Genomic DNA, 26,860 nt, shown 5'->3' with positions numbered 1-26,860 from the left:
TTTCAGTTTGAGTTGAGTTTTTTGGTCTGGTTTTTTTTTAGACCAAGAAGATCCTGGTTTCCAGGAAGGTTTGGAGGATTCAGATTTCTTGTCAGAGGGAACTTTTGATCTCTACGGGAGTGAAAGAAACAAAAACATAAATGATGCTTACCAGATAATTTCCTTTCCTTCTGTATGAGGAGAGCCTACGGCTTCCTTCCTTACTTGTGGGAAACACAGAACCTTGCCACCAGGAGGAGGCAAAGACACCCCAGCCAAAGGCTAAAATACCTCCTCCACTTCCCTCATATCCCAGTCATTCTGCCAAGGGAACAAGGAACAGTAGGAGAAATATCAGGGTATAAATGGTGCCAGAAGAACAAAAAAAAAATTTAGGTCCACCCATCGGAGAAAACGGGTGGGGGCCGTGGACTCTCCTCATACAGAAAGAAAGGAAATTATCTGGTAAGCATAATTTATGTTTTCCTTCTTAATATGAGGAGAGTCCATGGCTTCATTCCTTACTTGTGGGAAACATATACCCAAGCTCCAGAGGATACTGAATGAATGGGAGGGCAAAAAGAAGGCAGACCCTACTCTGAGGGCAACACAGTCTGCAAAACCTTCAGCCAAAGCAAAAACATCAAACTTGTAAAATTTATAAAAAGGTATGTAAGAAGGACCAGGGTAGCCGCCCTACAAATCTGATCCATAGAGGCCTCATTCTTTAAGGCCCAAGAGGAAGCCACTGCTCTAGGAGGCTTATGTCCCGCTGTCTCATAAGCTAAGCGAATAATGCTCCTCAACCAAAAAGATAAGGAAGTGGACAAGGCCTTCTGCCCCCTACGCTTACCCGAATAGACAAACAAATAAGAAGTCTGTCTAAACTCCTTCGTAGCCTGAAGAACTTCAAGGCCCGAACCACATCCAATTTATGAAGTACCCGTTCCTTCAAAGAAGAAGGATTAGGACACAAGGAAGGAACCACAATCTCCTGATTGATGTTGCAATCTGAAACAACCTTAGGAAGAAAACCTAACCCAGTACGAAGAACAGCCTTATCAGCATTAAATACTAGGTAAGGAGGCTCACATTGCAAGGCAGCAATTTCAGAGACCCTGCGCGCAAAAAAGATAGCCAGTAGAAAAAGAACCTTCCAAGACAGTAATTTAATGTCAACTACATGCATAGGCTCAAACGGAGCCTTCTGCAAAACTTTAGAGCAAGAATTCAAATTCAAGGAGGAGCACTAGATCTAAACACAGGCCTGATTCTATCCAGAGCCTGAACAAAAGACTGAACATCTGGAAGCTCAGCGAGCCTCTTGTGCAGTAAAACAGATAGGGCTGAAATCTGTCCCTTAATGGAGCTAGCAGAAAGGCCCTTCTCCAGACCATCCTGGAGAAAGGAAAGAATCCTGGAAACCCTGAACTTATGCCAGGGGAATCCACGCTCTTCACACAAGAATAAGTAGGTCCTCCACACCTTATGATAGATGCGACGAGCAACCGGCTTACGAGCTTGAATGAGAGAATCAATAACTCTCTCAGAGAAACCTCTCTTGGCTAGGACTAAGCGTTCAATCTCCAAGCAGCCAGCCTCAGAGAATCTAGATTTTGATGAACAAAAAGGACCTTGTTCCAGCAGATCCCTGCGACAAGGTGACTTCCATGGAGGAGATGACGACATCCCCATGATATCTGCGAACCACATCCTTCGGACACGATGAAGCAATCAGTTTCACTGATGCCTGCTCCTGCTTGATGCGGGCCACTACTCGAGGAATGAGAGGTAATGGCGGAAATGGCATATATATATATGGCGTATATATTAGACTGAACTTCCAAGGCACCACTAATGCATCCATTAGCTCCGCCTGAGGATAACTGGATCTCGACCCATACCTGGGTAGCTTGGTATTGAGACGGGACGCCATGAGATCTATCTCCGGAGTCCCCCACCTGTTGCATATCTCCGCAAACACCTCAGGATGGAGGGACCATTCCCCCGGATGAAAGGATTGTCTGCTAAGAAAATCCGCTTACCAGTTGTCCACTACTGCAATGTGGATTGCTGACAGTGAACAGTTGAGGGCCTCCGCCCACTCCAGAATCCGAGATATCTCCCTCATTGCTAGGGAGCTCCTTGTTCCTCCCTGGTGGTTGATGTAAGCCACCGAGGTGATATTGTCTGATTGGAATCTTATAAACTAGGACGAACCTAGACAGGGCCAAGCCTTCAGAGAATTGAAGATTGCTTGAAGTTCCAGAATGTTGATCGGAAGAGAGCTCTCCTCCCGAAACCAAAGGCCCTAAGCATTCTTGGCTCCCCCAACTGCTCCCCCTCCTGAGAGACTCGCATCTGTAGTCCCAATCTCCCAGGATGGTCTTAAAAAGGATGTCCCTTGGGACAGGTGATCTGGACAGAGCCACCAAGAGAGCGATTCTCTTGACCAGTTGTCCAGAGAGACCTGTTGAAACAGATATGAATAATTGCTGTTCCACTGTTTTAGCATGCACAGCTGTAACGGTCTGAGACAGAACATGGCAAAGGGAATTATGTCCATGCTGGACACCATGAGACCAATCACCTCAATACACTGCGCCACAGAGGGTCTTGAGGAGGTCCGGAGGACAAGACATGACAAAGCCAGCTTGCAGCGTCTCTGGTCTGAAATGACTAGTGAGTCTATTATAGTGCCCAGGAATTCTACCCTGGTGCTGGGAATAGGAGATCTTCCATCTATGGGATCGAGGAGAGAGAAGAGATTACAAATGTTCTTCTGCTAGACGAAAGGATGGTGCTTGTACCAGAATATCGTCCAAGTAAGGTGCTACTGCAATGCTCTAGGTTCTGGCCACGGCTAAGAGAGCCCCCAGAACCTTTGTGAAAATTCTTGGGGCAGTAGCTAGGCCAAACAGAAGAGCAATAAACTGTAAGTGCCGGTCCAGGAAGGCAAACCTTAGGAACTGAAAATGTTCCCTGTGGATTGAGACATGAAGGTAAGCATCCTTCAGATCTATAGTGGTCATGAACTGTCCCTTCTGAACTAAGGGAAGAATAGACCTCATCATCTCCATCTTGAACGAGGGGATGTTCAGAAACTTGTTTAAGCCCTTTAGGTCCAGAATCGGGCGGAAAGTTCCCTCCTAAGGAGGACAAATCCCGAACGCACCCCAGAAAGGCATCCCTCTTTTCTGGTTTTGAAGACAGATTTGAGAGAAGGAATCTGCACTTTAGTGAAAGAGACTTGAACCCAATTCTGTAACCCTGAGCAATGACCTCCAGGACCCAAGGATCCTGCACATCCCTGAACTAAGCTTCTGAGAGGAGCGAAAGTCTGCCCCCTACCTGATCCATAGACGGACCGGGGGAGACCCATCCTGTGACGAAAGGCAAAGAATGACTGTGATATGAGGTAAGTGGGGGAGGTATTTAAGCCTTTGGCTGGGGTGTCTTTGCCTCCTCCCGGTGGCCAGGTTCTGTATTTCCCACAAGTAAGGAATGAAGCCGTTGACGTTCCTCATATTAAGAAGGAAAACAATTTGCTTGTTTGTATTTCCTGTTAGATTGCTTGTCCTGAGGAAGAAAAGCCCCCTTTGCCTCAGACAATTTTAATAATAGAATCCAATTCTGATCCAAAAAGCATCTACCCTTCAAAAGGGACTGATAATAGCCTATTCTTAGAAACCATGTCAGCTCACCAAGATTTAAGCCATAAAGCTCTTTTTTTTTTACATCAATTTTGATTGTTAAAGACTGCGTCACAAATTAAATCATTAGCCATTTTATTGACTTTAATGCAGTTCATAATATCCTCAGAGCATTGATCAGAAACCATCTGAGAAAGAGAATCACACCAGAAAAATGCTGCAGCAGCCACATAGGTGATTGCAACTGCAGGTCTAAGCTGAAGAGCCAATTGGGAGAATAATTACCTTAACAAGGGCTCAGATTTGCGATCCATTGGATCCTTACACAAAGAACTTTCCTTCATAAAAATAGTTGTGCATCTAGCTAAGGTGGAAATAGCTCAATAAACCTTAGGAACTACTTCCCAGGCTGTTAAATTCTGGTCTGAAAGTGGATACTTTTTTTTTTAAAATCTGTTTGAAGGTGCAAAAGGAATCCCTGTTATATACCATTATTTGGCTATAAAGTCTGTAACCAAGTCTGGTGCTTCAAAAGCCTTAGGGCACTTTAAACAGAGCTTTAAAACCTTGATTCAACTTATTTACAGGTTTGGAATCCTTGTGATTTGGTTCTGATAGTTGCAAGGTGTTCAAAACTTTCTGAAGTAGGAAGCGGATATGATCCACTTTAAATCTAATGCGGAATCAGCCTCAGGCTCAAGCTAGGATTAAGATCCTCAGAAGAGATTTCACCCTCAGAGACTCAGCCGAGTCAGAGTTTTGCAAGGTTGTTAGTAACTAAGACTGGGGGATAGGACCATGTGTATTACCATTAATGTGAGGAACATCTCTTGATTTTCGCTTACACTTGGTTTCGGGATAGCTGCTAAAAATCTCTCTCATAGTCTTTTGAAGTCTGGATTAAAACTCTGGAGAAAAGACAAGTGCAATCTCCCTGGGCCACAAAACCAGACATGGGCACTAATTGTCTCCCAAGTATCATACTAACAGGATTATGGCTTGTGAATTAGAGTTATGGGACACAATTAGCAAATAACTGGTTAATTTCGTCCACTGTAGCAATTTTGCATAATAAACAGGGATAATGAATAGTAGAAAGTTTTTGGGCTGCAGTATGTTCCCTAGGGGTCCCTTCTAATGGTTCAGACAAATCAAGTGGGGATACAGACATAACTGCAAAATAATAAGCAAAACTGCAGGTAATTGGAAATAAAGATATGTTCCAAAACTTTTTATTATCAGAGTATTTGCACAAAATACGACAAACAGCCTATAAAAAAAAACACATCTGAAGACAGAGAAAAAAGCATAAAAATTTCCTCAGGAAAAAAAAAAAAAAAAAGATTTAATTCCTATAAGGGTACTCACTCACCTCCTGGACATATAAAGGGTAAAAACTGGAACCAGATATCTTGTAAGGTCTGAAGACAGGCCCAGAATAAATTTTCAGTCACTTAAAGATCCTGAGAGGGAGAGAGAACCTTGAAGAAATTATCCTAAACTCAACCCTGAGTGAAGATGGGGAGAGGTACTGGGTCTCAAGTCAGGCCTGAGCTCTCAATAAATCTTGCAACCTCTCTCAACCTCTCTCCTCAGAGGCCAAGAACAAACTGGTTGGGGAGAGGAGGTAGAAGGGATTAAAGCTCTTGTGAGGCTTCTTGATCTCTTTCTAGTGGCAGAAAATATAATCTACATGTTAGGGACACCTATGGACTCTCCTAATTTTCCGAAAGAAAAATTTTAAACTTAGATATGCACTATTTACATATTTTTGTAATATCTTTAACTTATTTATTTTCGATGACTACCATTTAGAAGATTCTTACCTTCATTTAATAATGGAGTTACAGAGCTTGTTGAGAATTTGTCTCGCCAACCTTTAATCTTGGTATAGTCATTGGTTTTTCCTGTTCTTGAAACATAGGGCAATCCAGATGCTGAAAAGAAAATGCAACAAGTGTGAACAATTACTAGCAATTATAAAGTAAACATTTAATAGACTATAAATTAGTATTAGTGATGATTTCCAACTCCCCAAAAAGGATTTTTTCTCCTCACATCTTACAACCCAGTCCAATCAGCATTTACTTGCAGTTTAGACAAGGGAGCACACTTGTATCTGCACACTAGCTACTTCCAATTGCCAAGCTCTATGACATGGTACTGTGTTCTACACAAATACATTTTGCCTGCCAGGTGGCATTATAAAACAGCTGGTGGGGGCGATGTAATAATTTGTAAAATTAGAACATTTTCTGCTATTCAAAGCAAATTCATTGCATAATTTAACAAATTTATTTAAAATGTAATTTGTTCATTAAACATTGAAAAATCTTAACATTTACTAAGGTTAACTTAACATTGGCTTAAATTTTAGCTGTGCGGTCAGTAAACTCAGCCTGGTGGTGCGCCAATTAAAAAGGTCCTGTGGAAAATACTGTGGGGGTAAAGAAGATGGTATGCCATAGAAACTGGTATACCAGCTCTGCTACACAGCAAATTATATATGATGGAAGGTATAGTTGTAGCTTGTTCTATTTTAGAGTAAATATTAGATTGATTACCAATAGATTTTCTTTAAAAACATATTAATCTCTGCATTATAGATTTTAATATATTACATAGTCAGCATCGATCAATTTAATAATTAAATATATACATTATTCAGAAGATTTGCACTGCAAGAAACCAAGTTATTAAGTAATAGAATAATAGCAATATTAATTGAAGGAATCTTGATCTTTATGCACCATAGACAAAACAAACTACAAATATACCATTTAATGTCTATATTCTCTTAACTTTCAAGCAGAACAATTCATGGATTGGTGTACAGATCCAAACCCTGCATCACAGCAAATGCAATTTAATTAATTATGTTTTATTGTGGGATAAGATTAGTACAGGCACATCACATAATTAAGCATGAAAACTGAAATGAGGAGTATCAAATTTCCTGAGGAAACGGCTAGTATAGCTGAGAAATGCGTTGCAACTGTTTTCAAGACTTTGGGCTAGTGTAATACCTAAAGTTTTATAATTTTGTCAATTTTATTAAAATAATATTCATATACTGCACTGGAAGCTCAAGCTTTTTTGTTCAAAGTCTACACCAGGAGGCAACGGGAGATCGTCTCATTCCTTGGGTCAGTGAGCATGCTTGATTCAGCACAATAGGGTGCTGCCACACTTGGAACAGCCAATAGAATGTGAGCTCAATCCTATTGGCTGATCGGATTCTCCCGGCTTCGTTGAGGACTTCTGCCCGCTTAGATGAAGACTTCTCCCGCCTTGATGAGGATGGATGTCAGGTCTTCAAAAACTAAGTGGCTCTTCGGGGGTTAGTGTTAGGTTTTTTTAAAGGGTTTATTGGGTGGGTTTTATTTTTAGCTTAGGGTTTGGGCAATGGAAAAGAGCTAAATGCCCTTTTAAGGGCAATGCCCATCCAAATGCCCTTTTCAGGCCAATGGGGAGCTTAGGTTTTTTAGATAGGATTTTATTTGGGGGGTTTGGTTGTGTGGGTGGTGGGTTTTACTGTTGGAGGGTTGTTTGTATTTTTTTTTTTTACAGGTAAAAGAGCTGATTTTGTTAGGGCAATATCCCGCAAAAGGCCCTTTTAAGGGCTATTGTTATGTTCCTGTCCCTTTAAATCAGGATGTTCAGGTATTCACATTCCTATATAAGGCCCCTCCTCCAGTCTACCTATGCTTGGTAATTTGTATTCACTTAGCTATAAGCTGAGCAACAACGAAGACACCTTGCTGATATTCCTAACCAAGGAATTTACTATTAGTAACTACAATTGCTGTGTGCTTTTCAACTTTGGATCGTCATATTTCAGGTTTCCTTATTTTGACCGGAATCCTCAAAGTATCTTTCACTTGTTAAATCTGTTTCTCCCGGCTTTTACATTGAAGCCGTGTATCGGCGTCTGACGTCACCGTAAGTCTCAGGAGCTCTCTCTCACTCTGGCTGCAAACAACCAACTCCTGTGCTTAATAGCAACTCACCTTGAAGCTGCGGTAACCGTTACTATTTCTTACTCTCTGAAGGTGGTAACGTATTATACCTTAATTCACTTACTACTTTAAAGGACTTTCCTGCATGTTATACAGTGTGACGCTTATGCAAATACAGCTACCTTTAACAATCTGATTGCTTGTAATATCTATCGATTCAGCTTGACGAACTGTGCTTTAATATTCTATGTGCCTTATCAAATATCATACTGTTGGTTGTGATGGACTGCCTGCTGTTTACATGAATACTAACAACGTTATAGACTAACTAAGGACTGCCTGTTAACTAAAAACAATATAACCTGTTATAGAGCTCTCCTGCTTAATTTATATAGAAACACCTCCTGGTTGCAACCTGTGTTATTTGAGGCTGACATTCACCTACTAACACTAATCTATATTTATCTTTCTTTTATCTACTATCTCTATAATTATCTGCATATTGCAAACTGCTATTGCAATCGGGATAATATACCTTTAAATCTCATTTCCTCCTCTCTGTATAATTATCTGCATATTGCAACTGCTATTGCAATCGGGATAATATACCTTTAAATCTCATTTCTTTCACTCTGCATCCATGCAGCAGTGACCCTCAGATCTATGAGCAAAAACTAGGTTCTTGATTACATCTAATGAACCTAAAGGTTTGGTGTGAGACTGAGTGGTCCTGCAGTTAAGGATATCAAATACTTGCACCTAACATAACATATTACCAAGCCTAACATATATCCTACAGCATGGATATCAGTGAACTTACAAACCGTGTTGGTTCCCTTGCACAAAGCATGGACCATATGCTACAAGGCCTCAGAGAAATTAAAATTGAAAATGATCACATTAGGAAGGTTATTAATGTGCATTTATCTGATAAACCTGCTCCTATTGATTTAACACCTGAACCAATTGTATCTCCACCTGAAAAATTCTTTGGTGACAGGACTCAGTTTAGAGAATTTAAAAACTCCTGTACTTTGTATTTTTCTTTAAAACCCCGAACCTATGCATCTGATCGAGTCAAAGTTCTAACGGTCATCTCATATCTCAGAGGAGAGGCTAAATCATGGGCTAACGCCTTCTATGAGAACAATGACCCCATATTGGACTCCTTAGATGCCTTTTTCTCTGCCATGTCCCTATTATATGAAGACCATCATAAGCAGAATACTGCTGAGACTGCTCTTAGGAACCTACGACAAGGTAAAAGAGCAGTAGAAGAATATATCACGCACTTTAAAAGATGGGCACCAGACACCCAATGGAATGAACCTGCTCTGAGAAATCAGTTCAGAACAGGTCTTTCTGAAACATTAAAAGATGAATTAGCCCGTGGTGCAGTTCCTGTGGATTTAGAGAATCTTATGACCTTATGTATCACTGTTGATAGAAGGATAAGAGAACGTAGATCTGAAAGGGCACTATCTGATCCTGTTGTCAAGAAAATCCCAGCATACCATCCTGTGGTCACTGCACCATCTAAATCAAATGATGAACCTATGGAAGTTGCTGTCATGAGGGGTCCTCTAAAACCAGAGGAAAAAGCCAGAAGGAAGCTACATAACTTGTGTTTATATTGCGCAGCAAAGGACCATGCTGTTAGAGACTGTCCTGTGCTTATCAGACAGAAGAGGGGTAAGAATCTTCAACACCAAAAACAGAATTTATGTTTACCTGATAAATTTCTTTCTCCAACGGTGTGTCCGGTCCACGGCGTCATCCTTACTTGTGGGATATTCTCCTCCCCAACAGGAAATGGCAAAGAGCCCAGCAAAGCTGGTCACATGATCCCTCCTAGGCTCCGCCTACCCCAGTCATTCGACCGACGTTAAGGAGGAATAATAGCATAGGAGAAACCATATGGTACCGTGGTGACTGTAGTTAAAGAAAATAAATTATCAGACCTGATTAAAAAACCAGGGCGGGCCGTGGACCGGACACACCGTTGGAGAAAGAAATTTATCAGGTAAACATAAATTCTGTTTTCTCCAACATAGGTGTGTCCGGTCCACGGCGTCATCCTTACTTGTGGGAACCAATACCAAAGCTTTAGGACACGGATGAAGGGAGGGAGCAAATCAGGTCACCTAAATGGAAGGCACCACGGCTTGCAAAACCTTTCTCCCAAAAATAGCCTCAGAAGAAGCAAAAGTATCAAACTTGTAAAATTTGGTAAAAGTGTGCAGTGAAGACCAAGTCGCTGCCCTACATATCTGATCAACAGAAGCCTCGTTCTTGAAGGCCCATGTGGAAGCCACAGCCCTAGTGGAATGAGCCGTGATTCTTTCGGGAGGCTGCCGTCCGGCAGTCTCGTAAGCCAATCTGATGATGCTTTTAATCCAAAAAGAGAGAGAGGTAGAAGTTGCTTTTTGACCTCTCCTTTTACCTGAATAAACAACAAACAGGGAAGATGTTTGTCTAAAATCCTTTGTAGCATCTAAATAGAATTTTAGAGCGCGAACAACATCCAAATTGTGCAACAAGCGTTCCTTCTTTGAAACTGGTTTCGGACACAGAGAAGGTACGATAATCTCCTGGTTAATGTTTTTGTTAGAAACAACTTTTGGAAGAAAACCAGGTTTAGTACGTAAAACCACCTTATCTGCATGGAACACCAGATAAGGAGGAGAACACTGCAGAGCAGATAATTCTGAAACTCTTCTAGCAGAAGAAATTGCAACTAAAAACAAAACTTTCCAAGATAATAACTTAATATCAACGGAATGTAAGGGTTCAAACGGAACCCCCTGAAGAACTGAAAGAACTAAATTGAGACTCCAAGGAGGAGTCAAAGGTTTGTAAACAGGCTTGATTCTAACCAGAGCCTGAACAAAGGCTTGAACATCTGGCACAGCTGCCAGTTTTTTGTGAAGTAACACCGACAAGGCAGAAATCTGTCCCTTCAGGGAACTTGCCGATAATCCTTTTTCCAATCCTTCTTGAAGGAAGGATAGAATCCTAGGAATCTTAACCTTGTCCCAAGGGAATCCTTTAGATTCACACCAACAGATATATTTTTTCCAAATTTTGTGGTAAATCTTTCTAGTTACAGGCTTTCTGGCCTGAACAAGAGTATCGATAACAGAATCTGAGAAACCTCGCTTCGATAAAATCAAGCGTTCAATCTCCAAGCAGTCAGCTGGAGTGAAACCAGATTCGGATGTTCGAACGGACCCTGAACAAGAAGGTCTCGTCTCAAAGGTAGCTTCCAAGGTGGAGCCGATGACATATTCACCAGATCTGCATACCAAGTCCTGCGTGGCCACGCAGGAGCTATCAAGATCACCGACGCCCTCTCCTGATTGATCCTGGCTACCAGCCTGGGGATGAGAGGAAACGGCGGGAACACATAAGCTAGTTTGAAGGTCCAAGGTGCTACTAGTGCATCCACTAGAGCCGCCTTGGGATCCCTGGATCTGGACCCGTAGCAAGGAACTTTGAAGTTCTGACGAGAGGCCATCAGATCCATGTCTGGAATGCCCCAAAGTTGAGTGACTTGGGCAAAGATTTCCGGATGGAGTTCCCACTCCCCCGGATGCAATGTCTGACGACTCAGAAAATCCGCTTCCCAATTTTCCACTCCCGGGATGTGGATAGCAGACAGGTGGCAGGAGTGAGACTCCGCCCATAGAATAATCTTGGTCACTTCTTCCATCGCTAGGGAACTCCTTGTTCCCCCCTGATGGTTGATGTACGCAACAGTCGTCATGTTGTCTGATTGAAACCGTATGAACTTGGTCCTCGCTAGCTGAGGCCAAGCCTTGAGAGCATTGAATATCGCTCTCAGTTCCAGAATATTTATCGGTAGAAGAGATTCTTCCCGAGACCAAAGACCCTGAGCTTTCAGGGATCCCCAGACCGCGCCCCAGCCCATCAGACTGGCGTCGGTCGTGACAATGACCCACTCTGGTCTGTGGAATGTCATCCCTCGTGACAGGTTGTCCAGGGACAGCCACCAACGGAGTGAGTCTCTGGTCCTCTGATTTACTTGTATCTTTGGAGACAAGTCTGTATAGTCCCCATTCCACTGACTGAGCATGCACAGTTGTAATGGTCTTAGATGAATGCGCGCAAAAGGAACTATGTCCATTGTCGCTACCATCAACCCGATCACTTCCATGCACTGAGCTACGGAAGGAAGAGGAACGGAATGAAGTATTCGACAAGAGTCCAGAAGCTTTGTCTTTCTGGCCTCTGTTAGAAAAATCCTCATTTCTGAGGAGTCTATAATTGTTCCCAAGAAGGGAACCCTTGTTGACGGGGATAGAGAACTCTTTTCCACGTTCACTTTCCAGCCGTGCGATCTGAGAAAGGCCAGGACGATGTCCGTGTGAGCCTTTGCTCGAGGGAGGGACGACGCTTGAATCAGAATGTCGTCCAGGTAAGGTACAACTGCAATGCCCCTTGGTCTTAGCACAGCTAGAAGGGACCCTAGTACCTTTGTGAAAATCCTTGGAGCAGTGGCTAATCCGAAAGGAAGCGCCACGAACTGGTAATGTTTGTCCAGGAATGCAAACCTTAGGAACCGATGATGTTCCTTGTGGATAGGAATATGTAGATACGCATCCTTTAAATCCACCGTGGTCATGAATTGACCTTCCTGGATGGAAGGAAGGATAGTTCGAATGGTTTCCATCTTGAAAGATGGGACCTTGAGAAATTTGTTTAAGATCTTGAGATCTAGGATTGGTCTGAACGTTCCCTCTTTTTTGGGAACTATGAACAGATTGGAGTAGAACCCCATCCCTTGTTCTCTCAATGGAACAGGATGAATCACTCCCATTTTTAACAGGTCTTCTACACAATGTAAGAACGCCTGTCTTTTTATGTGGTCTGAAGACAACTGAGACCTGTGGAACCTTCCCCTTGGGGGAAGTCCCTTGAATTCCAGAAGATAACCCTGGGAGACTATTTCTAGCGCCCAAGGATCCAGAACATCTCTTGCCCAAGCCTGAGCGAAGAGAGAGAGTCTGCCCCCCACCAGATCCGGTCCCGGATCGGGGGCCGATATTTCATGCTGTCTTGGTAGCAGTGGCAGGTTTCTTTGCCTGCTTTCCCTTGTTCCAGCCTTGCATTGGTCTCCAAGCTGGCTTGGCCTGAGAAGTATTACCCTCTTGCTTAGAGGACGTAGCACCTTGGGCTGGTCCGTTTTTACGAAAGGGACGAAAATTAGGTCTATTTTTTGCCTTGAAAGGCCGATCCTGAGGAAGGGCATGGCCCTTACCCCCAGTGATAACAGAATTTATGTTTACCTGATAAATTTCTTTCTCCAACGGTGTGTCCGGTCCACGGCGTCATCCTTACTTGTGGGATATTCTCTTCCCCAACAGGAAATGGCAAAGAGCCCAGCAAAGCTGGTCACATGATCCCTCCTAGGCTCCGCCTACCCCAGTCATTCGACCGACGTTAAGGAGGAATAATAGCATAGGAGAAACCATATGGTACCGTGGTGACTGTAGTTAAAGAAAATAAATTATCAGACCTGATTAAAAAACCAGGGCGGGCCGTGGACCGGACACACCGTTGGAGAAAGAAATTTATCAGGTAAACATAAATTCTGTTTTCTCCAACATAGGTGTGTCCGGTCCACGGCGTCATCCTTACTTGTGGGAACCAATACCAAAGCTTTAGGACACGGATGAAGGGAGGGAGCAAATCAGGTCACCTAAATGGAAGGCACCACGGCTTGCAAAACCTTTCTCCCAAAAATAGCCTCAGAAGAAGCAAAAGTATCAAACTTGTAAAATTTGGTAAAAGTGTGCAGTGAAGACCAAGTCGCTGCCCTACATATCTGATCAACAGAAGCCTCGTTCTTGAAGGCCCATGTGGAAGCCACAGCCCTAGTGGAATGAGCCGTGATTCTTTCGGGAGGCTGCCGTCCGGCAGTCTCGTAAGCCAATCTGATGATGCTTTTAATCCAAAAAGAGAGAGAGGTAGAAGTTGCTTTTTGACCTCTCCTTTTACCTGAATAAACAACAAACAGGGAAGATGTTTGTCTAAAATCCTTTGTAGCATCTAAATAGAATTTTAGAGCGCGAACAACATCCAAATTGTGCAACAAGCGTTCCTTCTTTGAAACTGGTTTCGGACACAGAGAAGGTACGATAATCTCCTGGTTAATGTTTTTGTTAGAAACAACTTTTGGAAGAAAACCAGGTTTAGTACGTAAAACCACCTTATCTGCATGGAACACCAGATAAGGAGGAGAACACTGCAGAGCAGATAATTCTGAAACTCTTCTAGCAGAAGAAATTGCAACTAAAAACAAAACTTTCCAAGATAATAACTTAATATCAACGGAATGTAAGGGTTCAAACGGAACCCCCTGAAGAACTGAAAGAACTAAATTGAGACTCCAAGGAGGAGTCAAAGGTTTGTAAACAGGCTTGATTCTAACCAGAGCCTGAACAAAGGCTTGAACATCTGGCACAGCTGCCAGTTTTTTGTGAAGTAACACCGACAAGGCAGAAATCTGTCCCTTCAGGGAACTTGCCGATAATCCTTTTTCCAATCCTTCTTGAAGGAAGGATAGAATCCTAGGAATCTTAACCTTGTCCCAAGGGAATCCTTTAGATTCACACCAACAGATATATTTTTTCCAAATTTTGTGGTAAATCTTTCTAGTCACAGGCTTTCTGGCCTGAACAAGAGTATCGATAACAGAATCTGAGAAACCTCGCTTCGATAAAATCAAGCGTTCAATCTCCAAGCAGTCAGCTGGAGTGAAACCAGATTCGGATGTTCGAACGGACCCTGAACAAGAAGGTCTCGTCTCAAAGGTAGCTTCCAAGGTGGAGCCGATGACATATTCACCAGATCTGCATACCAAGTCCTGCGTGGCCACGCAGGAGCTATCAAGATCACCGACGCCCTCTCCTGATTGATCCTGGCTACCAGCCTGGGGATGAGAGGAAACGGCGGGAACACATAAGCTAGTTTGAAGGTCCAAGGTGCTACTAGTGCATCCACTAGAGCCGCCTTGGGATCCCTGGATCTGGACCCGTAGCAAGGAACTTTGAAGTTCTGACGAGAGGCCATCAGATCCATGTCTGGAATGCCCCAAAGTTGAGTGACTTGGGCAAAGATTTCCGGATGGAGTTCCCACTCCCCCGGATGCAATGTCTGACGACTCAGAAAATCCGCTTCCCAATTTTCCACTCCCGGGATGTGGATAGCAGACAGGTGGCAGGAGTGAGACTCCGCCCATAGAATAATCTTGGTCACTTCTTCCATCGCTAGGGAACTCCTTGTTCCCCCCTGATGGTTGATGTACGCAACAGTCGTCATGTTGTCTGATTGAAACCGTATGAACTTGGTCCTCGCTAGCTGAGGCCAAGCCTTGAGAGCATTGAATATCGCTCTCAGTTCCAGAATATTTATCGGTAGAAGAGATTCTTCCCGAGACCAAAGACCCTGAGCTTTCAGGGATCCCCAGACCGCGCCCCAGCCCATCAGACTGGCGTCGGTCGTGACAATGACCCACTCTGGTCTGTGGAATGTCATCCCTCGTGACAGGTTGTCCAGGGACAGCCACCAACGGAGTGAGTCTCTGGTCCTCTGATTTACTTGTATCTTTGGAGACAAGTCTGTATAGTCCCCATTCCACTGACTGAGCATGCACAGTTGTAATGGTCTTAGATGAATGCGCGCAAAAGGAACTATGTCCATTGCCGCTACCATCAACCCGATCACTTCCATGCACTGAGCTACGGAAGGAAGAGGAACGGAATGAAGTATTCGACAAGAGTCCAGAAGCTTTGTCTTTCTGGCCTCTGTTAGAAAAATCCTCATTTCTGAGGAGTCTATAATTGTTCCCAAGAAGGGAACCCTTGTTGACGGGGATAGAGAACTCTTTTCCACGTTCACTTTCCAGCCGTGCGATCTGAGAAAGGCCAGGACGATGTCCGTGTGAGCCTTTGCTCGAGGGAGGGACGACGCTTGAATCAGAATGTCGTCCAGGTAAGGTACTACTGCAATGCCCCTTGGTCTTAGCACAGCTAGAAGGGACCCTAGTACCTTTGTGAAAATCCTTGGAGCAGTGGCTAATCCGAAAGGAAGCGCCACGAACTGGTAATGTTTGTCCAGGAATGCAAACCTTAGGAACCGATGATGTTCCTTGTGGATAGGAATATGTAGATACGCATCCTTTAAATCCACCGTGGTCATGAATTGACCTTCCTGGATGGAAGGAAGGATAGTTCGAATGGTTTCCATCTTGAAAGATGGGACCTTGAGAAATTTGTTTAAGATCTTGAGATCTAGGATTGGTCTGAATGTTCCCTCTTTTTTGGGAACTATGAACAGATTGGAGTAGAACCCCATCCCTTGTTCTCTCAATGGAACAGGATGAATCACTCCCATTTTTAACAGGTCTTCTACACAATGTAAGAACGCCTGTCTTTTTATGTGGTCTGAAGACAACTGAGACCTGTGGAACCTTCCCCTTGGGGGAAGTCCCTTGAATTCCAGAAGATAACCCTGGGAGACTATTTCTAGCGCCCAAGGATCCAGAACATCTCTTGCCCAAGCCTGAGCGAAGAGAGAGAGTCTGCCCCCCACCAGATCCGGTCCCGGATCGGGGGCCGATATTTCATGCTGTCTTGGTAGCAGTGGCAGGTTTCTTTGCCTGCTTTCCCTTGTTCCAGCCTTGCATTGGTCTCCAAGCTGGCTTGGCCTGAGAAGTATTACCCTCTTGCTTAGAGGACGTAGCACCTTGGGCTGGTCCGTTTTTACGAAAGGGACGAAAATTAGGTCTATTTTTTGCCTTGAAAGGCCGATCCCGAGGAAGGGCATGGCCCTTACCCCCCGTGATATCAGAGATAATCTCTTTCAAGTCAGGACCAAACAGCGTTTTCCCCTTGAAAGGAATGTTTAGGAGCTTGTTCTTGGAAGACGCATCAGCCGACCAAGATTTCAACCAAAGCGCTCTGCGCGCCACAATAGCAAACCCAGAATTCTTAGCCGCTAACTTAGCCAATTGCAAAGAGGCGTCTAGAGTGAAAGAATTAGCCAATTTGAGAGCATTGACTCTGTCCATAATCTCCTCATAAGGAGGAGAGTCACTATCGAGCACCTTAATCAGTTCATCAAACCAGAAATATGCGGCTGTAGTGACAGGGACAATGCATGAAATGGGTTGTAGAAGGTAACCCTGCTGAACAAACATCTTTTTAAGCAAACCTTCTAATTTTTTATCCATAGGATCTTTGAAAGCACAACTATCCTCTATGGGAATAGTGGTGCGTTTGTTTAAAGTAGAAACCGCTCCCTCGACCTTGGGGACTGACTGCCATAAGTCCTTTCTGGGGTCGACCATAGGAAACAATTTTTTAAATATGGGGGGAGGGACGAAAGGAATACCGGGCCTTTCCCATTCTTTATTAACAATGTCCGCCACCCGCTTGGGTATAGGAAAAGCTTCTGGGAGCCCCGGCACCTCTAGGAACTTGTCCATTTTACATAGTTTCTCTGGGATGACCAAATTTTCACAATCATCCAGAGTGGATAATACCTCCTTAAGCAAAATGCGGAGATGTTCCAATTTAAATTTAAAAGTAATCACATCAGATTCAGCCTGCTGAGAAATGTTCCCTAAATCAGTAATTTCTCCCTCAGACAAAACCTCCCTGGCTCCCTCAGATTGGGTTAGGGGCCCTTCAGAGATATTAATATCAGCGTCGTCATGCTCTTCGGTAACTAAAACAGAGCATCCACGCTTACGCTGACAAGGGTTCATTTTGGCTAAAATGTTTTTGACAGAATTATCCATTACAGCCGTTAATTGTTGCATAGTAAGGAGTATTGGCGCGCTAGATGTACTAGGGGCCTCCTGAGTGGGCAAGACTCGTGTAGACGAAGGAGGGAATGATGCAGTACCATGCTTACTCCCCTCACTTGAGGAATCATCTTGGGCATCATTGTCATTATCACATAAATCACATTTATTTAAATGAATAGGAATTCTGGCTTCCCCACATTCAGAACACAGTCTATCTGGTAGTTCAGACATGTTAAACAGGCATAAACTTGATAATAAAGTTCAAAAAACGTTTTGAAATAAAACCGTTACTGTCACTTTAAATTTTAAACTGAACACACTTTATTACTGCAATTGCGAAAAAACATGAAGGAATTGTTCAAAATTCACCAAATTTTCACCACAGTGTCTTAAAGCCTTGAAAATATTGCACACCAATTTTGGAAGCTTTAACCCTTAAAATAACGGAACCGGAGCCGTTTTAAGCTTTAACCCCTTTACAGTCCCTGGTATCTGCTTTGCTGAGACCCAACCAAACCCAAGGGGAATACGATACCAAATGATGCCTTCAGAAGTCTTTTATAAGTATCAGAGCTCCTCTCACATGCGACTGCATGCCATGCCTCTCAAAAACAAGTGCGCAACACCGGCGCGAAAATGAGACTCTGCCTATGCTTTGGGAAAGCCCCTAAAGAATAAGGTGTCTAAAACAGTGCCTGCCGATATTATTATATCAAAATACCCAGAATAAATGATTCCTCAAGGCTAAATAAGTGTTAATATCAATCGATTTAGCCCAAAAAATGTCTACAGTCTAAATAAGCCCTTGTGAAGCCCTTATTTACAATCATAATAAACATGGCTTACCGGATCCCATAGGGAAAATGACAGCTTCCAGCATTACATCGTCTTGTTAGAATGTGTCATACCTCAAGCAGCAAAGGACTGCAAACTGTTCCCCCAACTGAAGTTAATGCTCTCAACAGTCCTGTGTGGAACAGCCATGGATTTTAGTTACGGTTGCTAAAATCATTTTCCTCATACAAACAGAATTCTTCATCTCTTTTCTGTTTCTGAGTAAATAGTACGTACCAGCACTATTTGAAAATAACAAACTCTTGATTGAATAATGAAAAACTACAGTTAAACACTAAAAAACTCTAAGCCATCTCCGTGGAGATGTTGCCTGTACAACGGCAAAGAGAATGACTGGGGTAGGCGGAGCCTAGGAGGGATCATGTGACCAGCTTTGCTGGGCTCTTTGCCATTTCCTGTTGGGGAAGAGAATATCCCACAAGTAAGGATGACGCCGTGGACCGGACACACCTATGTTGGAGAAATCAGAGATAATCTCTTTCAAGTCAGGACCAAACAGCGTTTTCCCCTTGAAAGGAATGTTTAGTAGCTTGTTCTTGGAAGACGCATCAGCCGACCAAGATTTCAACCAAAGCGCTCTGCGCGCCACAATAGCAAACCCAGAATTCTTAGCCGCTAACTTAGCCAATTGCAAAGAGGCGTCTAGAGTGAAAGAATTAGCCAATTTGAGAGCATTGACTCTGTCCATAATCTCCTCATAAGGAGGAGAGTCACTATCGAGCACCTTAATCAGTTCATCAAACCAGAAATATGCGGCTGTAGTGACAGGGACAATGCATGAAATGGGTTGTAGAAGGTAACCCTGCTGAACAAACATCTTTTTAAGCAAACCTTCTAATTTTTTATCCATAGGATCTTTGAAAGCACAACTATCCTCTATGGGAATAGTGGTGCGTTTGTTTAAAGTAGAAACCGCTCCCTCGACCTTGGGGACTGACTGCCATAAGTCCTTTCTGGGGTCGACCATAGGAAACAATTTTTTAAATATGGGGGGAGGGACGAAAGGAATACCGGGCCTTTCCCATTCTTTATTAACAATGTCCGCCACCCGCTTGGGTATAGGAAAAGCTTCTGGGAGCCCCGGCACCTCTAGGAACTTGTCCATTTTACATAGTTTCTCTGGGATGACCAAATTTTCACAATCATCCAGAGTGGATAATACCTCCTTAAGCAAAATGCGGAGATGTTCCAATTTAAATTTAAAAGTAATCACATCAGATTCAGCCTGCTGAGAAATGTTCCCTAAATCAGTAATTTCTCCCTCAGACAAAACCTCCCTGGCTCCCTCAGATTGGGTTAGGGGCCCTTCAGAGATATTAATATCAGCGTCGTCATGCTCTTCAGTAACTAAAACAGAGCATCCACGCTTACGCTGACAAGGGTTCATTTTGGCTAAAATGTTTTTGACAGAATTATCCATTACAGCCGTTAATTGTTGCATAGTAAGGAGTATTGGCGCGCTAGATGTACTAGGGGCCTCCTGAGTGGGCAAGACTCGTGTAGACGAAGGAGGGAATGATGCAGTACCATGCTTACTCCCCTCACTTGAGGAATCATCTTGGGCATCATTGTCATTATCACATAAATCACATTTATTTAAATGAATAGGAATTCTGGCTTCCCCACATTCAGAACACAGTCTATCTGGTAGTTCAGACATGTTAAACAGGCATAAACTTGATAAGAAAGTACAAAAAAACGTTTTGAAATAAAACCGTTACTGTCACTTTAAATTTTAAACTGAACACACTTTATTACTGCAATTGCGAAAAAACATGAAGGAATTGTTCAAAATTCACCAAACTTTCACCACAGTGTCTTAAAGCCTTGAAAATATTGCACACCAATTTTGGAAGCTTTAACCCTTAAAATAACGGAACCGGAGCCGTTTTAAGCTTTAACCCCTTTACAGTCCCTGGTATCTGCTTTGCTGAGACCCAACCAAACCCAAGGGGAATACGATACCAAATGATGCCTTCAGAAGTCTTTTATCAGTATCAGAGCTCCTCTCACATGCGACTGCATGCCATGCCTCTCAAAAACAAGTGCGCAACACCGGCGCGAAAATGAGACTCTGCCTATGCTTTGGGAAAGCCCCTAAAGAATAAGGTGTCTAAAACAGTGCCTGCCGATATAATTATATCAAAATACCCAGAATAAATGATTCCTCAAGGCTAAATAAGTGTTAATATCAATCGATTTAGCCCAAAAAATGTCTACAGTCTAAATAAGCCCTTGTGAAGCCCTTATTTACAATCGTAATAAACATGGCTTACCGGATCCCATAGGGAAAATGACAGCTTCCAGCATTACATCGTCTTGTTAGAATGTGTCATACCTCAAGCAGCAAAGGACTGCAAACTGTTCCCCCAACTGAAGTTAATGCTCTCAACAGTCCTGTGTGGAACAGCCATGGATTTTAGTTACGGTTGCTAAAATCATTTTCCTCATACAAACAGAATTCTTCATCTCTTTTCTGTTTCTGAGTAAATAGTACGTACCAGCACTATTTGAAAATAACAAACTCTTGATTGAATAATGAAAAACTACAGTTAAACACTAAAAAACTCTAAGCCATCTCCGTGGAGATGTTGCCTGTACAACGGCAAAGAGAATGACTGGGGTAGGCGGAGCCTAGGAGGGATCATGTGACCAGCTTTGCTGGGCTCTTTGCCATTTCCTGTTGGGGAGGAGAATATCCCACAAGTAAGGATGACGCCGTGGACCGGACACACCTATGTTGGAGAAATTGCCTTAATAAATTGTCTGCGCTTACCACTCATTTACCAATTTCTGTTCTTTTGCAGTGGCGTCTACAGAAGACAAAAACCCAGGCCGTTATTGACTCTGGTGCATCTGGGAATTTCATTGACCAAGCATTTGTAACAAAACATAAAATACCCACAATAAAAAAAGATAGTGCACAAGCCATAAGATTGGTTGATGGTTTTCTTATGAATACGGGGCCTATCACCCATCACACTACACCCTTACAAGTTATCACACAGAAGGGCCATACTGAGACATGTACATTTGACATTTTGCCCTCTAGTTTATACCCGTTAATTTTTGGTATCAATTGGTTGATAAAACATGATCCTGATATTTCTTGGAAGCAAGGTGTTGTGAATTTTAATTCCACTTACTGTAAGGAAGTCTGTTTTCCCAAAGCTTCTGTGTGTTGTATGACTGATCATGTTTTACCTGAATGTTATAAAGAATATTCTGATGTGTTTGACAAAGTAGAAGCTCAGAACTTACCCCCCCACAGGTCATATGACTGTCCTATAGACTTACTACCGGGCAGTTCCATTCCCTTTGGTCATATATACCCTATGTCAGAACCTGAATTGGTTCATTTGAAACAGTACTTAGAGGATAACCTTAAGAAAGGTTTTATAAGACCTTCCACCTCTCCAGCGGGTGCTGCAATGTTTTTTGTTAAAAATAAGGACGGATCACTTCGTCCTATTATCGACTACAGACAACTTAATAAATGTACCAAGAAAAACAGGAACCCACTCCCACTTATCCCTGAACTTATAGAACGGTTGCAAGGAGCTAAAATTTACACAAAATTAGATCTTAGAGGAGCTTATAACTTGATAAGAATGAGGAAAGGCGATGAGTGGCTAACAGCTTTCCGCACACGTTATGGACTGTATGAATATACAGTAATGCCTTTTGGGCTGTGCAACGCTCCTGCAACGTTCCAGTGTTTTATAAATGACGTATTTCATGACTTACTTGATGTCTGTATGGTCATTTATTTAGATGACATTTTAATCTATTCTGACAATATAACAAACCATCACACCCATGTCAAGCTTGTTTTGTCCAGACTTCGTACACACCATCTCTATGCCAAGTTAGAGAAATGCATTTTTAATACCACTACTATCTCCTTCTTAGGATACCAGGTTTCCCCTTCTGGTATCACTATGGAAGCAAACAAAGTGGAAGCTATTACTAACTGGAGCACCCCCCGTACAAAAAAAGATGTTCAGAGATTTCTTGGGTTTGCAAACTTCTATAGGAAGTTTATCAAGGGCTTTTCTGAGATTGCTAGACCCTTGACTAAATTAACTCAGAAAAAACCTGGTTTCTCTTGGAATATACATGCTGAGAACGCATTTAAAGTATTAAAGGAGAGGTTTGTAACAGCACCGATACTCAAATTCCCAGATCCCAGTTTACAGTACACGCTTGAGGTTGATGCTTCTGAGTACGCTCTTGGAGCTGTACTCTCACAAAGAGTTTCACCCAAGGAAGCACTACATCCAATATCATATTACTCTAGGGTAATGAGCTCAGCCGAGCTAAATTATGCTATTGGTGAAAAAGAGCTTCTCGCTATAAAATCAGCACTAGAGTTTTGGAGACACCTCCTTGAGGGTACTAAACATACTATTCTTATATTTACGGATCATAGAAACCTTGAATATTTAAAAACCAGCAAAACATTAACATCTAGACAAGTTAGATGGAGCCTCTTCTTTTCAAGATTTGATTTTACCATCACTTACCGCCCAGGTTCCAAAAATACAAAAGCAGATGCGCTTTCAAGGAAGGATCCAAAACCTCAACATTATATACCTCCAGATTCTATCATTCCACAAAATAAGTTCATTGGATTGACTTCAATCACTGAAACCTCTATAAAAGAGTATCAGAGAGCAGATCCAAAACTCCCATTAGCAGATCTACAAAAACACAGTAGTAATCTGTATTACCATGGAAACCAGATATACATTCCAGAACCTCTACGAAATGAATTGATGCATTCTGCACATGATTCTCTCCTTTCAGGACATCCTGGACTTCATAAAACACTACGCATACTACAAAGAGACTATTGGTGGCCCAATATGAAAAGTTCTGTCTCTTCTTACATTCGATCCTGTTCTGTCTGCGCTACTTGCAAACATACTAGAACTCGTCCTTATGGACTTCTACTTTCATTACCAGTTCCTGAAAGACCCTGGAAGGACATAGCAATGGACTATATAGTGGAGCTACCTCCATCCTCTAACCATAACACAATTCTAGTCATTGTTGATCTGTTTTCTAAAATGGCACACTTTATCCCACATATGGGTTTACCAACCGCATCCGAAACAGCCATACTGTTCTTGAATCATGTTGTAAAATTACATGGACTACCTGACTCCATCACGTCTGATAGAGGATCTCAATTCACCTCTAAGTTCTGGACTCAGTTATGTTCTATTCTCAAGATTACTAGGAGATTAAGTACTGCTTATCATCCCCAGACTAATGGTCAGTGCGAAAGGACTAACCAGTCTCTTGAACAGTATCTGAGATGCTATTGTACCAACCAACAGGATAACTGGTTCGCTCTGCTGCCTACTGCAGAATTTGCACATAATAACATGACCAACGCATCCACAAAAACTTCGCCATTCTATATTAATTATGGTTTTCACCCTTCATATCATCTTTTCCACAGAACCGATTCCTTGCTACCTACGGTTGATCAGACAGTTAATACTATTGCTGAGGGTTTTTCTGTTCTCAAAACAACCTTACAAGAAGCTCAAGCTTCACAGAAACATCATTATGATTTGAGACGCTCAAAACCCCCTCCTTATAAACCTGGGGATAAGGTTTGGCTAAGTACCAAACACCTGAAACTCTGTATTCCAAGTAAAAAGCTTGGAAGTCTCTTCATAGGTCCCTATGACATAGTTAAGGTTGTTAATCCAAATGCTGTGACTCTTCAGCTACCTCCCTCTCTCAGGATACATCCTACATTCCATGTGTCCCTCCTGAAACCTTTCTCTCCGACAAGGGATCCCCCTCATCCGTCATTGACTAACCCTCCAGTTGTGGATGATGTTGAGTATGAAGTGGATTCTATTTTGGACTCTCGTTTATACCGCAATCAACTCCAGTACCTGGTACGATGGAAAGGTTTTGGGGCTGATGAGGACTCCTGGGAACCATACTCTAATTTGTCGGCACCCCGTCTTCTTTCAATTTTCCATCGAAGACATCCCGACCGACCCAAGCCTTGATCCGCGGAGCGGCTCTTTTTAGGGGGGCGTCCTGTTATGTTCCTGTCCCTTTAAATCAGGATGTTCAGGTATTCACATTCCTATATAAGGCCCCTCCTCCAGTCTACCTATGCTTGGTAATTTGTATTCACTTAGCTATAAGCTGAGCAACAACGAAGACACCTTGCTGATATTCCTAACCAAGGAATTTACTATTAGTAACTACAATTGCTGTGTGCTTTTCAACTTTGGATCGTCATATTTCAGGTTTCCTTATTTTGACCGGAATCCTCAAAGTATCTTTCACTTGTTAAATCTGTTTCTCCCGGCTTTTACATTGAAGCCGTGTATCGGCGTCTGACGTCACCGTAAGTCTCAGGAGCTCTCTCTCACTCTGGCTGCAAACAACCAACTCCTGTGCTTAATAGCAACTCACCTTGAAGCTGCGGTAACCGTTACTATTTCTTACTCTCTGAAGGTGGTAACGTATTATACCTTAATTCACTTACTACTTTAAAGGACTTTCCTGCATGTTATACAGTGTGACGCTTATGCAAATACAGCTACCTTTAACAATCTGATTGCTTGTAATATCTATCGATTCAGCTTGACGAACTGTGCTTTAATATTCTATGTGCCTTATCAAATATCATACTGTTGGTTGTGATGGACTGCCTGCTGTTTACATGAATACTAACAACGTTATAGACTAACTAAGGACTGCCTGTTAACTAAAAACAATATAACCTGTTATAGAGCTCTCCTGCTTAATTTATATAGAAACACCTCCTGGTTGCAACCTGTGTTATTTGAGGCTGACATTCACCTACTAACACTAATCTATATTTATCTTTCTTTTATCTACTATCTCTATAATTATCTGCATATTGCAAACTGCTATTGCAATCGGGATAATATACCTTTAAATCTCATTTCCTCCTCTCTGTATAATTATCTGCATATTGCAACTGCTATTGCAATCGGGATAATATACCTTTAAATCTCATTTCTTTCACTCTGCATCCATGCAGCAGTGACCCTCAGATCTATGAGCAAAAACTAGGTTCTTGATTACATCTAATGAACCTAAAGGTTTGGTGTGAGACTGAGTGGTCCTGCAGTTAAGGATATCAAATACTTGCACCTAACATAACAGCTATTGACAGTTTAGGCTAGGTTTTTTTTTTTATTGGGGGGGGGGGGGGCTTTGTTATTTTGATATGGCTATTAGATTAGGTGTAATTAGTTTAAATATTTGATCATTTCTTTTTTATTTTGTGTAATTTAGTGTTTATTTTTTTTTGTAATTTAGTTAATTGTATTTAAATTAATGTAATTGATTTAATTGTAGTGTAATGTTAGGTGTTAGTGTAAGACAGGTAAGGTTTTATTTACAGGTAAATTTGTATTTATTTTAACTAGGTAGCTAGTAAATAGTTAATAACTATTTACTAACTAGTCTACCTAGTTAAAATAAATGCAAACTTGCCTGTGAAATAAAAATAAAACCTAAGCTACCTACAATGTAACTATTAGTTATATTGTAGCTAGCTTAGGGTTTATTTTACAGGTAAGTATTTAGTTTTAAATAGGAATTATTTAGTTAATGCTATTCATTTTTATTTAGATTTATTTTAATTATATTAAAGTTAGGTGTGTTAGGGTTAGATTTAGGGTTAGGTTTAGGGGTTAATAACTTTAGTATAGTGGTGGTGGTGACGTTGGGGTGGCAGATTAGGGGTTAATAATATTTAACTATTGTTTGTGATGTGGAAGTGCAGCGGTTCAGGGGTTAATATGTTTATTATAGTGGTGGCGATGTCCGGAGCGGCAGATTAGGGGTTAATAATTTTATTTTAGTGTTTGCAATGCGGGAGGGCCTCGATTTAGGGGTTAATATGTAGTTTATAGGTGTTAGTGTACTTTGTAACACTTTAGTTATGAGTTTTATGCTACAGATTTGTAACGTAAAACTCATAACTACTGACTTTAGATGGTGGTACGAATCTTGACGGTATAGGGTGTATTGCTTACTTTTTGGCCTCCCAGGCAAAACTCGTAATACCGACGCTATGGAAGTCCCATTGAAAAAGGACTTTTTGAAAGGTGCAGTAGTTATGTTGCGTTACGGCCAAAAAAAGTGTGCGGTACACCTATACGTGCAAGACTCGTAATAGCAGCGGTAGTGAAAAAGCAACGTTATGAGGCATTTTCACTCATAACGCAAAACTCGTAATCTAGCCGTTAGGAAGAAAATCCTATTTCGTAAGAATTAAAGCTTTATCTTTGTGAAAAACTAAAAATGTAGAATCACTGGACAAAGCTGGCAACTCAAACTCTCCTAGATGAGGAGATTGCTAGCAAAAAAACATAAATTATGCTTACCTGATAATTTTCTTTTCTTCTGATGGAAAGAGTCCACATCTGCATTAATTACTTTTGGGAAATAAGAACCTGGCCACCAGGAGGAGGCAAAGACACCCCAGCCAAAGGCTTAAATACCTCCCCCATTCCCCTTATCCCCCAGTCATTCTGCCGAGGAACAAGGAACAGTAGAAGAAA

General features: G+C 42.1%; 1 protein-coding gene across 1 annotated transcript in view; it reads right to left on the bottom strand.

Annotated features, from left to right (window-relative positions):
* MGA (MAX dimerization protein MGA) overlaps positions 1-26,860 on the bottom strand; it is a 1,137,718-nt gene that overhangs the window by 900,218 nt on the left and 210,640 nt on the right. Inside the window, exon 7 of the mRNA XM_053697822.1 lies at positions 5,459-5,569. Within this exon, the coding sequence (XP_053553797.1) occupies positions 5,459-5,569 (111 nt within the window). The remainder of the gene's footprint in view (positions 1-5,458; positions 5,570-26,860) is intronic.

Source organism: Bombina bombina, chromosome 1 (genome assembly GCF_027579735.1).
Source record: "Bombina bombina isolate aBomBom1 chromosome 1, aBomBom1.pri, whole genome shotgun sequence".
NCBI classification, from domain to species: Eukaryota; Metazoa; Chordata; class Amphibia; order Anura; family Bombinatoridae; genus Bombina; species Bombina bombina.
The sequence above is the reverse complement of the archived record's forward strand: the minus strand, read 5'-3'. Positions and strand labels throughout refer to the sequence as shown.